Raw genomic sequence first — 17671 nt, 5'->3', positions numbered from 1 at the left:
TTCTTTTGAAAGATAGATTCTGTCCATAGTCATTCATTCAATTACCTTACTTAGGATTTTTATAAAGCAGATTACAAATATATTAGATTTAGATTTCCATTTATGTTGTGTGTTTTGATTTGGTTTGTGGTTTTTTCCTGAAAATTATGTAAAAGAAATGTCCTGATGTTTCATATAAGCTTATTTTTCCTAATCAGTTTATTAAGTTTTATGTGTGCAAATGAGGTATCAAATGCTAAAATGCAAATGCTAAAAAAATTGTACATTTTGCTCCATTCCAGTGCCTGATGACCTCTCCTTGGAAGAAAGAGAAGAACTTTTAAATATTCGTCGCAGGAAAAAAGAATTGATTGATGATATTGAGGTAATTGATTTACTGTAAAGATCCTTAGCAGGCTCCTTCAGTAGATTAAGTTACAGACCTAAGCTGCAGACTTAAATATGAATTTCAAGTAATGGTTTTAAAAGCATATAAATGACTTAAACAAAATACTTCTAATAGGGAACAGGATTTATGCATCATATGTGTGCTTTAAAAAAGATTAACTTCTGAATTTATGTAATGCAATATGTGCAGATGTCCACATTTCATTTGTGTAATCAAAAACTCATTAAACAGCAGATTTGCATCCAGGATAGGAGTGAGTGAAAAATGTGGATAAAGAAATCTTATTAATTGATAATGGCAGATTGGTCTTGGTGCTCAGGACAAGCACACACTGAGAGTGCAGGTTCATGTGTTTTAGTCATTCAGCTGTGATAAAATCTTTAAATACCTAAGGAAGCCCTAAGATTGTTCATTTTTCTTCAAGTAAATAACAAATATTAGAAAATAAAACCTAATTGATCATATTATATGATAGATGATTGCAAAAGATGTTCTAGTGTAGGTTAATGTGTTGTCCTTCCTTCTTTTACAGAGATTAAAATTTGAAATTGCTGAGGTTATGACTGAAATTGATAATCTGACTAGTGTAGAAGAAAGGTAAGTAATGCCAACATATGGACATGATTCAGTAAGACCTTGGAACAGGTCTTCCAGGAACAGCAAGTAAAAATACCTTTCCCATGCTAAACAAACGATGGATTACCTTTATTTAGTCTGTTATAAAGCCTGACTTTATCCCATGTGGGTGTGTCATTTGTTTGGCTAGAGAATATGTTGGATAGAGTGTAATATTTTACTGTCCAGTTGATAAGGATATAGGTCTCTGAAGCTGCAATTCCTTAAAGGAGCTGAAAATAGTGTCATAATTTTCTCCATTATGAAAAGTTAATGTCTTAATTTTGTAGTAGAAAATACAAAGTAACCACAACAAATTAAAAGCTCATCTGGAATCTTTTTGTAAAAGAGTGACTGGTAAGTCCTTGTTGTTTCTTCCTTCTCTCCATATGTAGCAAAACTACACAAAGAAATAAGCAAATAGCCATGGGAAGGAAGAAATTCAACATGGACCCTAAGAAGGTAAAGAATTTTTTTTTCACTTGCCAGAAATCAAGGCTCTGCTTGAAGTATGATCTATGACAAATAAGTCTATGCCTTTTTAAAGAAATATTTCTGATAATGTAAGTTCATAGGCCTTACTTGCATGTCCTGTAACACACTGAGCAGAGGGTTAAATTGGAAGCAGCCATCAGGTCAGGTGCCAGCTGTGTGCTTCTTTCACTTAAACAAACCCTTGATAATGGAGGTTACTTATCAACAACCAAATATGCCAGGTATTGATTGACCTGGCTTGCTTTGTACCTGCTAGAGGTGTTCTATGTTGATATGTCAAATATAATTAAAATTTTTTTTCATGTGTGGTTGTTAGTGAGGCCATACTTCTTTTTCTTTAATGCTCTCCTATTTTATCTTTCAAATTGTCTTTGCCATATTTTTTGTTTTCATGCAAGACTTTTATATTTGGATATCTAAAGCAAGACTTTTATATTTGGATATTTAAAGCCTGTTTCTGAAAAAGGCATGTGTGAACATCTGTATTTTTGTACATACATCTGTACATATAGATGTGTACCTCTCTGACTTGTACAAGCTTGGTTACCAGTTTCAAGGAGTCTGCTCTGCATGTAGCCAAGAAGTAATGCAGTTCTTTCTGGGGTGCCTCTCTGTTTCTTAAATAGTTGTTAATTTTCTGCAAAATCTGGGGACCTGCACATTCTCTTCCAGACTTCCCCTGCAATGTTTAAAAGAGCTTCTTTGACACATTTGACCTTTTGCCTTTGCTTTTCATATTTCATCTTCCTTGCTTTGTTTTATTGTCCTCTATTGTTTGTCATTGAGGTTCCATTTTGAATTTGTGAAGAGTATTCTTTAAGGTCTTCTTGGAAATTATTTAGCATTTGTTTTTCTGTGTTCTTGGTGTGTTTTCTTTCCAATTGTATTGAATTCAGTTACGTTTTGATGGCTTTTCTGAAATGTTCCAAGTACAGTGTGGCTTCTGTTCTTCAGACTGTTTCCAGTTTGCCAGAAATTCTCAAGTACAAGAACCCTTTCTAAAATGCTGGCCATGTCTTTTATTTTTATTTTCCACTTTGGTGACTGCTTAACTTCTGTTCTTTTGAGGGCAGAATACCCCCAAATATCCTGGTAGTTTCCTGTGGTCCTCCAGCTCTTTCAAGTCCTAGAAGTTTGTGGCAAAGTCACAGGATGATGTCAGATGCTTTCATTCCAGCATTAACTCTTTTTTGTTATGGTTCTTGCTGGATGAAATTATTTCTATAAATAGATGCTGTGGCCACATTGCTACTGTAACATAATTTAAATGTGGTGAACAGACTCAGAGTAGTAATTTCTCAATAATGCCTGTGCTCAGTGGTGCTGCAGTAGCTGGCTGCTCTAAAGCTGGGCCGTGGTGTTGCTTGCAGCTGCTGCATTAAGTTCCAGACAGCTAAGTGTGTAAACATCCTTGTGGTGCTGCGAAAAGCTACCTGGGATTCACTGGGAAAAGGATATTTTTCATTTAGAAACAGGAGTGAAGATGCTGTCTGGATTTAGGAATGCCAAAGAACTGGGGTAATAATACTTGGGTTGAACCCACCAAGTTTCTTCCTTTAAAACCAGGTAACAAAGGTCTGATGTTTTCATATTAGCAGGAGCACAGTGAGGTAATTTTCTTTTATCATTTTTATTTGAAGACATTACACATTCATGTGTGTGTAGTGCAATTCTCCCTTGCCCCCTCTGAAAATAGGTGTGTGTTATGTACTTTCAGGATGTTGTACCTGGGAGTTTGGGTTTGGTGAGCTCCTGTGGGAAGGGCTGTAATGGTATAAAGTTTGTAAAATACTTCAAAAATCCCTGTGCAGAGACAAAGTTGTGCTGGAAATTCGCCGTGCTGAAGTAGGTACTGCCTGTGTTGGGCCTGGGAAGTGAATTCTCTGTGACAAAGGCAGGGTTTAAACAACTGCAAAATTTATAATTGAGTTACTGGAAAAGAGATGAAATTCAAAGCAGATTTCATTGCAGTGATGTAAAAAAAAAATAAATCCATGCAATATTTGTAGTGAATATTGAAAATGTCTGTAGCAATGAGTTTTGTGTGGGTAAGTTAAACTAGTACAGCTGTCATCTGTCTCCTGTCAGTCTACAGAAAGAAAATTTGCATCAAGACAAAAGATAGTGTGGGAGGTGGGGGTTTGCTTGGCCTATTTTGCCATTTATTCCAGACACTGAAGTTGTTGTCCCAGACAAATTACTTTTCCCGTCTGTTTGACTTCTGGTTCTTTTAACATCTTAGGAATAATTAAAAAAAAATCAGGAAAAGGAAAATTAAATTGATTTTTTCAGTATGGGAAAGTGTCTGCTTCTGTGCACAGAAATTTGTTTTCAATACTTCAAGTCATGTCCATTATCAGTAACTTGTACAATTTCAAAAAACCTATTCAGATCAGTCTGTTTATACCAAGCATGAATAATATGGTCCAGGTGTTGAACCAAGGGAATCTGCTATTTCTGATATCAGAGGAGAGATTCTCTTTTGATTTTCAGAGATGAAAGCTTTTTGTATAACTTGGGATGGGAAAAAGCACTATGTTTTGTAGTCAAATATTGTACAAGTAAGCTTTGAAGGGATCAGTTCTGAGGCAAGCTCAGCAATTTCTGGTTCAAGATATAATGGATATATTCTTTGCAAAGAAATCATGTCTGTTGTGAAATGACTTATCAAAATATTAAGTTGTCAAGAGTACCAGCCTGACATGGAAATTTTTCAGATGATGATGAAATTGTTCTGAGAGAATTACATTCCAGACTTTCTAAAAAAAGCTTCAAGCTTTATAACATCACAGTTTACTTTCCCTGTTAAATTAGGTCAGAAAACTGACCTTTTTTTTGTCAAGCAGGTAACCAGTTCATTATTAAAAACTTGAATTAATCAAACAGAAGAATAATAATGCTTTTGACTGTTACTAGAGGGCCATCTATGCTATATTAAAAAATGGGGTTTTTTCAGTTGTAATGAAATAAATAATACTCCACTTGCAGAAATTGAAAAACTAGTATTCTTGAAATTCTGAAATAGTCTAGTAGAGGATATTAGTAATAATTTATTAACCTTTTTTATATGTATTTGGAATCCAAGACATTAAGGCTACTTAAAGTTTCCATTTCTGCTTTAACAACAGGCTGTTGTTAGAGTTGGAAGAAATCAGCAGGAGTAGCAGCATCTGTGCTGGGGTCTGTGGGCTGAACAGAGGATGGTTATCTGGGCATGACCTGCTCAGTGTCAGAACAACATCCCTCCCATCCTTGCCATAATCTCTGTGTAACTCTCAGTCTCCTTTCTTTGCCACTTTCCAGAGAAGTCTCTGGGCTTCCCTGGCGTGTGCCAGTTGTAGGGCAGTAATTTATGGAGGAGTAGGAGTCCTGGGGCTTGATCAAGTACCCTCTGAGGGACAGGGTAAGACTCTGCACCTGCCTTTGGTAGCAGCTGACTGAGCAGCCCTTTGTGAGTAGTGTAGCTGCAGTCCTTTGTGAATAGTTTAGTTCCAGCACAACCAGAATTCACTGATAATCCCAGTGTCAGCATCAACTCTTTTAAACCGGTTTCAGTATCTTCAGCTGTGACTTCCTGCTGCAAGTAGTGGCTTGATGTATTGGGTTGCAGTTTGTAGATTATACCAGATGCTTGATTTTGTGTCATGGTGGTAATTAAGTAGTTTCTATGTACCTCTTCATTATATGATTTTGCAGATTACGGCTCTGCAGACATTGATGCAATGTTGGGAACAGGCCAGCTCACATGTTAGCTCCAAAGAGCAATGTGCAGTCATTATTCAATTAATATTTGATCTTTCAAATCAAATATTGAAGGTTGAGGGATTCAAACTGCCACCTAGTACTTCTAGCCTTAAAAATGTGTTTTCATTTTCATCTTAAAGCCAGTACTAAATATTGCTCATCTAACTGAAAAACATTTGTTTATCATTTTATTAAAAGAAATAAAAATATGTAGGTAATGTAACTCTTAATGTGCTATGTGTATGTCTGTGTCAGTATATTAATACCAAATGTTACTAGTGATATTTACTTAAATGCTTGTGGAAGAAGACATAACATTCCTTTTCCTCTGGAATTGCTCTTCCTAGGGAATACAGTTTCTGATAGAAAATGACCTCCTGCACAACACTGCAGAAGACATTGCACAGTTCCTTTATAAAGGAGAAGGATTAAATAAAACAGTAATTGGAGATTACCTCGGTGAAAGGTAAAGTAAAAATATTGGAACTTTGCTCTTGAGCTTACAAAGCACTTTCACAGGTTTTGGGTAGTTTCTCTTCACAGGCTGCAGGAGAGAGCTGCTCAAGTTCTCTGAGATCCATAAAAGCTACAGTGGGGATGTAAAACTGCTGCAGTATTGTGTTAGGTTATTATTTTTAAATAGGTACATTATGGAATGATATTTAATTAACTATAATTTAGTACTTTGAGTAAACCCAAACAATTGTCTGTAGTGCAGAATTCAGTACCATGAGTTTTTGGAATGTCTGAGAGTTGTGTTGCAACACTCCTGGTAACTCTTAGTACTGTGTCCAGAGGAGGAGTGATTTACAGTCAGTAATAATTGGACTGTAAAGAAATTACTTATTCAAACAGGTATTTCCTGGGACAGTAGCTCCAGCAGGTTTTGGTGTTGTCACTTCCCTGCACACACACGTCCCATTGCTCAGCAGGTGTCTCCAAGGGCAGCTGCACCCTGTCCTTATCAGTCCTGGTACAATCAACATGTAATGTGCATATTTATGCACACTGTTGCAAAACACAGAATGCAAATGCCTTCCATTGCTGTGCAACCCAGGAATTGATTTTAAAAAGGCAGCTGAGGGAGGCAGCCGTGCAGAGGGTTGGAGTGTGTGCATCTACGTGCTGGCACACGGTCAGTGCCACCTAGGGAGCTCTCAAAGGTGACTCATTTGGGATGTGCTCCTGTGCTGCTGGGTTGTGGCAGGTCCCTTTTGAGACACTCTTCACTCTGGTTCCAGCAGCAACTGCGTGGTTTTTGCTCAGCAGTTTCCCCTTGGCTTTCATAGGTTCAGTCAAAGTTTTTACTGTAATATGAGCATTTTGAAAATAGATCTTTGTTATGAAGTCTCTATGCAGGATATGTAGACATGCCAACAGTTTTTATACAACAGAATTATGTCTGAGGACATTCTCTCCTGCTTTGCCATCCCCTCTCAGGGGCCCATCGTAAATTATTTCTGTATTCTAGCTTAAGACAAGACCAGGTTGGTCAACAGACTGAAATATTTATATAACATTCTGCCATAAAGAGATGGAATCTATATTACTGATTTTTATAGTCTTACAGCACTCAGCAAGCTGAAAAAGTGAATGGTGTAATGGAATAAGGTAACACTTAAAAATACAGCAAAAATTATAATAAATAAGGGATGAATTGCATCCTAAAAAAAGACTTATGGTTTATTTCTATGTGGGTGAATCTTCACTTTTTTTAAAGTGGCTTCCTGGAGCACTTTATTATTTGTCTTGTGTCTTTAGAGATGTACCAGCACAAGTACTGCATGCCTATAAACAAAATAAAAATTTCCTTCAAGTAAACACAAACCCCTCTGGAGTGCTCTCTTTTATTACACTCTCATGCCACTTCATTGAAAAGCGGTTGCCCAGTTGAATTGTGCTTTGCTGAATTTGATGAGAATTGCTTGGATTTGCTGAGAGAACTGGTGTGTTTTTCTGTAAACAATGTAGGAACATGCTAATGAATGAAGAGTTGGTTTTAAGGTATTTACTCCTGAGTTGCAGGTTAGTCTGACTGTGCAGTTAGTCAGCAGAGCAGCAGATAATTCCTGGTGGGTGCACACCTTTCTATTTTCGGGTGGAGGCTGATACACAACATTCTGTCTTGGTGAGGTATTTAAAGCACACCCTGAGGATTATAAACCTTTATTCTTCTGGCACAGGAACTCACTGATGGTGTGGGCCAAGCTCTGTCCTTCCACATAGTTTTGTGTTCATTACATGTTTAAATATTAGTTTTGAATCTAAACACCCTTGTACCAAACAAAGCATAATTTGGCTCATGATTTGCATACTGATGTAAGAGATGGGTGAGAGGAAGCCCATTCAGAACCTCTTCTGATTTTAGTTAACTTTGTTGTACCAGTTCTTGGGTGTGGAGTAAGAGTACAGTACATACTAAGCAGCTCTTTCAAAAGCTGCTCATTTTCTTGGATGCAATCAATAGAAGCATTTTTGTTTCTTATCTTTGTATATAAATTAAGATACTGCTTCAATATTTTCTGTTCTTAGAGTGGAAAAAAGATAGTTTGTTAATTGTATGTTGTATGGCTAGAAAAATTAGTCGTATATTAGCCATTGTTTTAAGAATTCATGACAATTTCTGCAAAAGGCTTTTTACTGATGAAATTTCTCAGGTATCCTCCTATGTCAAAGAGGTACAGTAATAATAAATGTAAAGTACAGTACAGTAATAATAAATGTGAAGCAAAGAAGGCAAGGCTATTTTTAGGTCATTTAAATAAGCAGTTCTAAAATAAGTTCAAATGTACTGGCTTTTGCTAACCTGCCAGCAAAAATGGGCAAAGTACTAGTGTTAAACATGAAAATACCTTTCAAATAAATGTGTAGATTATTTCTGATGGCTTTATTTGATCAGTGTGAGTTTTTATTTCCTTGTGTATTTTCAGAAGCAAATCAAGATAACTAACAAGTCTTTAAAGGTCAGAATTGTAATTGTCTCTTTCCATTTTTGTCTTTCACAGAGATGAATTTAATATTAAAGTTCTTCAGGCTTTTGTTGAACTCCATGAGTTCGCTGATCTCAATCTTGTACAAGCCTTAAGGTGAGTAAATTCTTTCTGTTTTTTGACTTGAGCTTCCTCTATCAAATTGCATGTTTATATGAGTCACTGTGTTGATTTATCCGTCAGAAAGCTGCTCTACAGCTCAGCACAACTGTACAAATTACTGTGCAAGTGAGCAGAGACAGCTCTGTTTAACCCTTCTGACTGCTTGTGTGTGTGCTGCCCTTGAGGGTGAAAACTCCTGGTTATTTCAGGTTATTTTCAAATACAAACAACTAGAACAGCTGTTAATCCTTGGTGTGCCTGCCATATGTGGATATTTGAAGACCTGTTTTATATCTTAGCACAGAGATAGATTAAAAAAGAAATAAACTCTTTACTTAAGTAATTTTCTTCCTCCTTTTACTCCACCTCAACTTGTCCTTCTGGGCAGGGAGGGGGAGAAATCCACTTATCCATGCTCTCACTGATTATGTTCAATCCCAGAGAGGTAAACTTTGAAACAAGTGATTTCCTTCTGCTTGCCTCAGTTTCCCACTTGTCATGTGAAAGAGAGTGTGATATCTTAGTTTGTTTTCTTCCCTTGCTACATGAACAATTCTCTTGATTTATCTGGGATGCTTGCATAAAGTTACCTTGTGAGATCCCTTCTCATCTTGGTGAAAATCTGTAACAGATTGATCAAATTAGGTTGACTTAGACCGTTCTGCCTGGTTTTTTGCCCCAAGTGACTCCCTCCTGACACCAGATAAATGGAAATGTCCATGTGATCTTCGTTTCTGGTGCAGTGCCTTGTGATGTGGAGTCAGAACAGCTTTGCTATGGTTGAGTGATGTGGTGATGATAACTTGAGCTGCCTGAGGCTTGGGCCAGAGAACCTTTTCTGTGGCTGCTGAAGCTTGTCTGGGAAGCTTCGTATTCCTGTCTCTTTTTACCCAGTTTGATATTAGGTTTGACTTTATTCTTCCTTAGCAGCTGCTACTATTAAATGTTTGTATTTTGGTAGCTTACAAAATTGGTGATCTGGGTTGGAACCTTGCACGAGGTGAGTAAAAGACAGTACATAGAGCTGACAAGCTAAAGATGGCCTGTGACACTTGAATATAATGTTCTAAAATGAAAACCAATGAGGACAGGAATAAATGGTTGTTATACTGGCATCCAATGTACAGGGAATAGTGAGAACTTGTTTTGCATGGCAGAGCATGTAACTTTGCTGGTTTAGATCCTGGTTTAATTCAGATCAATCTTTTGCTAAGAGATAAAAGAATAAATGATGAAATTCATTGGAACATTTTAGTGCCACAGTGTGCCAAAATAAATTTGTGAAAACTTCTGTCCTGTATGCATTCCAGTGTACCTCTATGTAGAAATAATAAGTTACAAAAGTAAACTCTATATTTCAGTTTATGCTGTTAAGCAGCAGCAAGATCTGCTGCATATATTCCAGAATTACTGAAATGATGACATAAGTTGTTCTTTTTAAGGCCTAGGTCTGATTCTTGTAGGGTGAGCTTACAGTAGACAGGCAAGCACCTCTCTAAGCAGTGGGGTTTTCTTCTTGTTGTTACTATTTTTAGAAGGTCTTGTATGAATTTAAGTAAATATGCTAAGTCTTTCTGTATTCCTTGTTTCTCTCTCCTTACACCAGAAATATTTTGTATGATGTGTCTTTTTACATTGTGAATAAAGTCTAGCTGACTGTTCATTGCTTTTTGTAGCCAGGAAACCCAGGGAGGGTTGAACTCATTTTTCCCCCCATAGCATTCTCATGGCAAAAATGGGATGCATACAGAAAATTGTTTACTAGTCTGGAAAAAAGAGAGAGCCTCAGAATATGAACTGCCATATTATCTTGCCTGATAGCATGCAGTGTTGCTGGCTGAGTTACTGGGCTAGCCATCTGTGCATGTTGCTTTATAATAGCTCCTGACTTGTGTGTTGAGAGATTGAGAACATATTTCTAGGACATTCTATATAGACAATGCTGATTTCTTTTTTTTTCTTTTTCCGTTTGTTTTGGATTATTTGTAATAAAAACCTGATATATAAATACTGGAATGAGTCTAATAACTAGTCTTCCCTTTTTTAGGCAGTTTCTGTGGAGCTTCAGACTCCCAGGAGAGGCTCAAAAAATTGACCGTATGATGGAAGCTTTTGCTTCACGCTATTGCCTTTGTAACCCAGGAGTCTTCCAGTCTACAGGTCAGTCACAGGAAACCACAGGAGTTCTTAAGTACTTGTGTGATCCAAATATAATTTTTATTTATATGTATGTGTGTGTGTATGTTCTACATCTGATGCGAAGAGATTATGGCCAGTTGGAAGTTAGGGCTAAAATAATGTGTGAAATGAGAAATACCAGAGAAATGAGAAAATGTGACTGACTAATCCAGGAGGTGCAAGCCTATGGTCAGAATGGTCATTTTCATTTCTTAAACATCACAGAACTGCACAGAATGCTCTGGCATTGCTGTTCTGTTTGGCTGTACACAGAAATAGATTGCTCTTGATCACTTAATTTAAGGAACAGATAGGATGGGAAAAGGTTGGTGTAAAGCAGGTCTGTTACAGCTAGAGAGGAAAATAGCTACTGATAACAAACTGCTGAAGATGCAGGCACATTTTCCCTCTCTGTAGCAGGTTTTCATCCTGCTTTTTCTTACACAGAATCTTGTACTTCAGTTCTGGGAGAATTTACTATAATCATAACCATGTCAAGAGGCATGATAAGATTTCCTTTGTCATCTTCTGATATTATCCAGTAGTGCTAGCTACCTCCTGTGCGCCAAGGAATTGAATCAATGTCATTTTCACTCTTTTTAAATGCAGTCAGAATATTATTTTGAAGAGACCATTCTTTCTCTTTGGAGAGAGCTTTGGAAGTACTTTGAGTAGGAGGAGGCTGATGGACCAGGTTTATTATAGCATCCACCACTATGATTTAGGCAAAATCTGTGCAGAGAACATTTTGCCCAACACTTAAGCGTTTCAAGTGAAATGTTAATGTAAGGTGATAGCAATAAGCATAAGAGTTCAATTTTTTTTTTATCCCCATACAGTTTTTCTTATATTTGTTTTTTATTTGAATTGTAACTTTTTTTTTCTTCTTGGGCTTACTTCAACAGCTTAAGGATTTTATACTTTTATGTACAGTGTCCAGGATTTTTTGCCTGTTTCTTTTCCTTTATCAGTCAGGATGAGCTGTACACTAATTTTACAGGTTTGTACACATAACACATGGGAAGATAAACCAATTTTCAAATCTGATTTCAGATACATGTTACGTGCTTTCATTTGCCATTATTATGTTGAATACCAGCCTGCACAACCACAATGTGCGAGATAAACCCACAGTGGAGAGGTTTATCTCCATGAATCGTGGAATTAATGAAGGTGGAGACCTTCCAGAGGAATTGCTGAGGGTAAGTTGGGCTGGCTAGGACAAAGCCTGGCTTTGTGTTTTTAATAGCAGACTTAAAAGTGTGCACAACAGTTCTCAGGCAGATTTGTCAAGGGAGGGCAAAAGAACATTTTCTGGCATGTGTAAGCATTTGAGTAGCTGAAAGAAGCATTTTTTGTTATTCACAGCTACTTTGAGCTAGTTCTGCCTATATCCAACCTTTTGTTGAGAACAGGCTGTTTCAGAGAAAATGCTCTGTGTATCTCTCTGTAGTTTGCTTATGGCAAAATTCATGTGGAATTGGCTGCTTATGAAAAAAGTAGCATTTCTATCAGAAAAAATAGTAAAAATTATTTTTTCTTTATTGCCTCTCATTTTCCCCACATTTTGTGAAGCTCCCTCCTTGAGAAATCAGTAAAAATAACTGCTGTAAGACAGTGTTATGGGCTACACCATTTTATGAAAACCCAGATTCATTTGGCAAAACTTGTACTAAATGAAGCCGATCTTGAAACCTTCAAAATACTAAATGCTGAAGTTAAAATAAAAATGTCATTGCTAGGAGTGCTTAAGAAATTTGTACTGAAGAGAGACTTGTGTACAGATGAAGTGGTTTAAAAACAAACTTGATCAAAGTAGTAAACAAAGACAGACAGGGGGTGGTCCAGAATTTTATGGACAATATTTCCTGTGCTTTTTATGCTAATAGTCTGAGAAGCCGTAAGATATCCTGGTTGCATTTTCTGTTAAGACATTTATTAATGAGGTCTTTTTCCTCTTTTATTTTTCTAGAATTTATATGAAAGTATTAAGAATGAGCCATTTAAAATTCCAGAGGATGATGGAAATGATCTAACGCATACATTTTTTAATCCAGATAGAGAAGGTTGGCTGCTGAAATTAGGTTAGTCACAAGGGCAGTTCTGCTGCTGTGTGTTTGTTCATTGTTAGCATGTTTGCTGCTCCGTGTCTTCCTGCTTTCTTGTGAAGGTAACAGGTTTCACTTTGTATTTAAAAATGTATGAACCAAAATAAGTAGCTCCTTTACGTCTGAAGGCTGTTACTTCTTATTTTGCATACCCAAATTAGCAATCAGGTTCAAACTTCAGAGTTTTATTTCTGAGATCTGAGAAATAAAAACTCATCGACAAAAAGGAAACACCACATGGTATTTACCACATGCTGTGACTGATAAATAACAACTGAGTCTCCATAAGGTCATTTCAGAAAACTGTGTGTGATTTTTTCAACACAGTTTTCTGTTTACAAAAAAAGGATTTCTCTTCAAATAGTTATTTTTGTATGTCTTTATTTTTCCATATTATTTGTGAGTTTCTCTTGGTTTGGTTTTGGCTATGATTTTTTAATGAGTGGTTTAAATGTGCCTTCTTGTTTTCCTTATGGCCTATGACCTATCACCTTTCTGTTCTGTGACTGGCTGTCTCTGCTTATTCTGCATTAGGAGGTACGTATCTGATTGCTTTCCAGTCCCCTCTTCTTCAGTTGCTCATTCTTTTATTTTCTTCCTCCTTCCTCCTGGATTTTTCTTTTTTTCTTTTCTTTTTTTTTTTAATCAGATTCGTAGCATTTTGCTTTTTCACTCAGTGTCACTAACAGTGTCATCAGTGGTGCTCTGAGGGACTGGCATGTCGGTGTCTGACTCACATGCAGGTGTGTTCTGCAAAAGAAGAAAGCATTTACATGCAAAGCAGAAAAATAAGGATGACTTCAGCACACTTGTATCATTCATGGAAGAACATAACAAGGAAAGAATAATCTCTGCTGAGAGTAAACAACGTCTTACTCTGTCAATGAAGTTTCAGAGTGTTTTTGTTACTTGTTAATCAATGATAATAGGTTATTGAAAGAGTGATCACATTTGAACCACATATTTATAAAAGCTGTTCTTTTTCCTGCTTGTTTTCCTTTTAAAATATTTAGCTTATTGAAACATTTAGCTTATTTAACAGAGTCTTAAATGAGCTTCAAATTTAGGGCTGCAGAAACCTCAGGTAGTTCTGTCTCCTGGCACTGCAAGATGCCTTTGTTTTTACAGACTTGTAAAGTCGATGGGATTCACTTTTTCACTTGGCCTTAGGGATTTTTTTTCCTATATAAAGGAGACTGACACTTTGTTTTAGGAGTTGTTTCAAGACAACAAATTTTTTAAATTTAGACGCCAGCACACACTTCCCTAGAGACAGTTGTTGGCCACTTTAATGTATTAAAGTGGAAGGAACTTTGCACTTGGAGAATGGTGACTGAAGTGTGGAAATTGATGTGTGCTGGGGTGCACATGGGGAGGATGGTGAAAGTGGAGCCTGGATAGAGCCATAGGCCACAGTGCTGATTGCACCTGGAACTTGGTGGTCATGCTTGTGCTGGAAGGAAATGGATGTGAAAAGGAGGCATTTGGAATTCATTCACATGCTCCCCAATGTCGAATTCTGACCTCTGTGCTACAGATGCTGTGGAGCTCCTTTTCTAACTACAAAGAAGCAAAGCTCTTGCTTTTTGACCTGTATTGGCTCAGCTAGCACAATGTCAAACATGACCTTGCAGCTTTTCTCTATTTGGTAGCATGAGATGATGGTTAACAGAAAAGCCTTTCAAGCTGCTGTAGGTGGAATGTGCTTTTGGAGAAGAGGTCGAGTGTAAGGCCAGGCTGTGCCTGTTGCTGTTGCCAGTGTTCCCTCATGGACTTACACATAATGGGAGTGCTGGCAAGTGTGAGTGTGTAGAGGAGTGACAACATCCTCTTTGAAAGAAACTGCCCATAAAAGAGATCTAATAAAAAATAGAGGAACAAAGAAATTGAGGAAGCGATGACTGAAAGTAAGTGAGAGCTGCCAGGAACTTCTGCACAGTCTGTCTGTGGTGCAAAGTCAATAAACCACAGGTCAGGACTGAAAACTCTGTCTGTGCAGTGTGTAGGATGCAGATGAGGCACAGTGCACAGAAAACCCAGTAGTAAAAGGGTGTGTGAAGCAGAAGGGTGTTACACGTAACACTCCCACGGTATGAGGGTTATTTGAATAAAGAAATGAAACGTGTCCAGAAGCCTCCGGTGAATCAGCCTGGGAATGCCTGGAGCTGGGCTTCTGTGAAAGACTGCGCTTTTTCCACAGACACAGACTGGTACAGACTAATACACTGCTAGTTTAGATGCAATGACCAGAAATAAACCTGACAGTCTTCTTTTTTTTTTCTTTCTTTATTTTTTCCCTTTTATTTCTTTCTTCTCCTTCAAGTTTCCTATTTGCTAGGAGTCTTAAAACTATATGTTGAGAGTGCTGTCTCAGTCCACATCGTTTGCATTTTTACAGTCCTTTCTCTTGGGAAGCACTTCTTGTGAAATGGTTGTGATTTCCTTCAGTTCTAGAAGCTTCTGATACTAAAAACATGTGTATTGTTGAAATGCTAAGGAGACAAACTCCTGTATGAGGGTTTAAGTGCTCAGTTGTGATAAAACATAGAAGTTGAAATAGAAAGTTTTTATATAAAACTATAAATATGACTAAGACTACTTTTAGACTCTGAGTATTCAAGACAGTATTTTGTATCTGGTGTTTTTCATAGTCAGTTCTTCCCATTTATGTAGTTGTGCCCCTTTTTCAGTATTCCATCCCTTACTGTATTGATTTTTCTCTGGGCAGGAGATAGATATTGTGAAACTTTAATATATTGTAAAATTCATCTAAGAGACTAGTCTGGGTTTTAGAAGGCTGGGAGGGGGCAGAAGGCTTTTGGAGAGTTTGCTGCTCTGAATTGTTCAGAGGTGACTGCGTTAAGTCCGAGTGCCAAACCTGGCAGCCAGACAGCAATTCTGGTTTTATCTATCTAGACTTAGCCAGTGCCTTTAAATAGACATCTTTATCTTGGTAGGCCTTAATTATCATTTCGTTCTGCATCGTTTGCAGCATGGTGTAATGAAAATGAATGCAGCAAGTTAAAAACTGAAAGCTGCTGAGTGCTAGTGAGTCCTCCTTGGAGCAGCTTGACACACTGTGAGCCTTCAGATTTTTCTGCATAATGAGTGGTGTAGATACCATGAAATTTTCTGCCATCCACTCTAAAGTATTTTGAAATGGTTGCCTGTGCTCTCTTTGCTAATGCCCAAGTTTTGCCAGGAAGGGTTTCCTTGCCTTAAACAGCTTCTCTTGGCCAATTGCTTCATTTGTGTAATATTTTCTTCTAGTTAGAGGGAAACTTTGACATTATTCCCCCAAACTGGAGAGGAAATGATTTCAGCCAGACACATGAGTGTGTTAATTTTTTCTGCCAGTCAGGCGCTTACGGAGTGCTTGGAGAAGGTCCAGGAGCTTCACATCCGGGCCTGTCCCGCCAGCGGTGCTTGTTCCAGCACATCTGGCCTTGGGAGGATGTTGTTCCTCCTCCCTAATCTGGCTGAGAGAACAGGGCTGCTTCATCAGGAACCCGGGGCCTTCCTGTACCTGCCTGCCCCTTGTGGGGACTGAGGCTCTTCCAGGTTCAGGCAATCAGTGCTGTGGCCAAGGAAAAATGCTTTTTAAAAGAAAGCCAAGCTTTGATCCAACCAACTGTGTAGTTGCTGAGTCTGTTCTGTCTGGTGCTATCTAAATGAACTCAGGAGAAAAAAATACATTTTTGGTGTGTGCATCTCTCAGCTCTAAAATTTGTTATATAAATGACCTGAAGATTTGAGTAGAACTTTCTAACTTTAGACACCTTGCTGCTTTTAGCCTTAAGGCCCTTTTTACTTTGGAGATTTAAGTTTCCCAAGTCCTTGCCAGTTATTTTTCCCTTTATTATAGGTGGTTTCTGTTACCTTGTTGCTTAGTTTGCTCTTTGCCCAGAGTTTAAAAAAAAAATCCTGTGTTGAGTTACAAAGGTGAAGAAGATTTCTGTTCCTGTTTCTGTACATTTTGCATTGTAGCCTTTTCTTGTAGTTTACTTATATTTCCACCTACTGTGGAAGATACTGTGCTTCTGTATTTCATTATTTGAGATGTCTGTGCATTTTTGTAATCAGCATGATCTTTCAGAAGTATGTAATTTATCTCTCCATTTCTCTAAATGTTTATGGATTCATACTCTGGTTTTCTTGATCCTCTTCTGCTAACTTAATTCCTCCAATCTTAATCTTTAAAAGGCTGGGAGCTGGAATAAGAGATGAAGTATGGCACTAAACCCTCTGTTGTTTTTTTGTGAGCCTACAGCAATCTCAGCCAAGGACAAGAATGTTTTGCTATCACGTGTTTTTACCTATTAATCTCATGTGCAGTTTACAGGCCACAGTGCCTTATCAGCCACCTGCTTGAGCTGCAGCCCATTGTAAAGGCATATTAAACACATGTGATGTGGTGACCTCTGCAAATTTGATTAGTACAGATTAGATTTTGAGCTTTATTAGAGTTTCTGTGCTGTTGACAGCTGAAACTCAGAAATGGGATGGGGAGACAGAGACTTATATGTGTAAGTACTTCCTTATCCCACCAAAAAATGCTGCCTAACTGCTTTCTTTTTTTTTCTTTTTAACTTTTTTTCCCCCTCTTTGGAAGAGTAACTGATAGCTTGGTGGAGCAGGGACTTAAGGTCTATTTCTATGAATGCCATGAGTGCTGTAACCCAGTGAGCTACTGGCTGTTTTAGGAGAAGGGAGAAGTAAGTGGGATGTTGATGGAAATACCTAATCTTCTTTGTGGCTTCCCTGGGACTGGGTGATGTTTCATGACAAAAGCTTCCTCAAAACTGCAGCATGATTACAGAAGGTTTCAGGTTTGAGAAATCTGGCTTTTCCAGAGAGAGTGGATGTTGTCAGGAAAACATTCAGCAAACTCAACTGCTGTTTACTGCTTGGCAATTCATATTGTTCTGGGAGTATGTTTTAGGTCTGTTCTTTCTTTCTTAAATTATAAACAGGTCTTCTTTTAAATATGTGGTTATTACTAATTTTTTTATTGTGTTTTGACATGATATCACAGTTAATGAGAAATGCCT

The 17671-nt window shown here is 37.7% G+C and overlaps 1 protein-coding gene across 1 annotated transcript in view; it reads left to right on the top strand.

Annotated features, from left to right (window-relative positions):
* Positions 1-210: 210 nt before the first annotated feature.
* CYTH3 (cytohesin 3) overlaps positions 211-17671 on the top strand; it is a 24046-nt gene continuing 6585 nt past the window's right edge. Inside the window, 9 exon segments of the mRNA XM_005420375.3 lie at positions 211-252; positions 254-364; positions 921-985; positions 1399-1465; positions 5590-5708; positions 8248-8328; positions 10382-10494; positions 11566-11714; positions 12485-12596. Of these exon segments, the coding sequence (XP_005420432.3) occupies positions 211-252; positions 254-364; positions 921-985; positions 1399-1465; positions 5590-5708; positions 8248-8328; positions 10382-10494; positions 11566-11714; positions 12485-12596 (859 nt within the window).

Source organism: Geospiza fortis, unplaced genomic scaffold, assembly GCF_000277835.1.
Source record: "Geospiza fortis unplaced genomic scaffold, GeoFor_1.0 scaffold237, whole genome shotgun sequence".
In the NCBI taxonomy this organism is placed as follows: domain Eukaryota; kingdom Metazoa; phylum Chordata; class Aves; order Passeriformes; family Thraupidae; genus Geospiza; species Geospiza fortis.
This window is presented reverse-complemented; position numbering and strand designations above follow the sequence as displayed.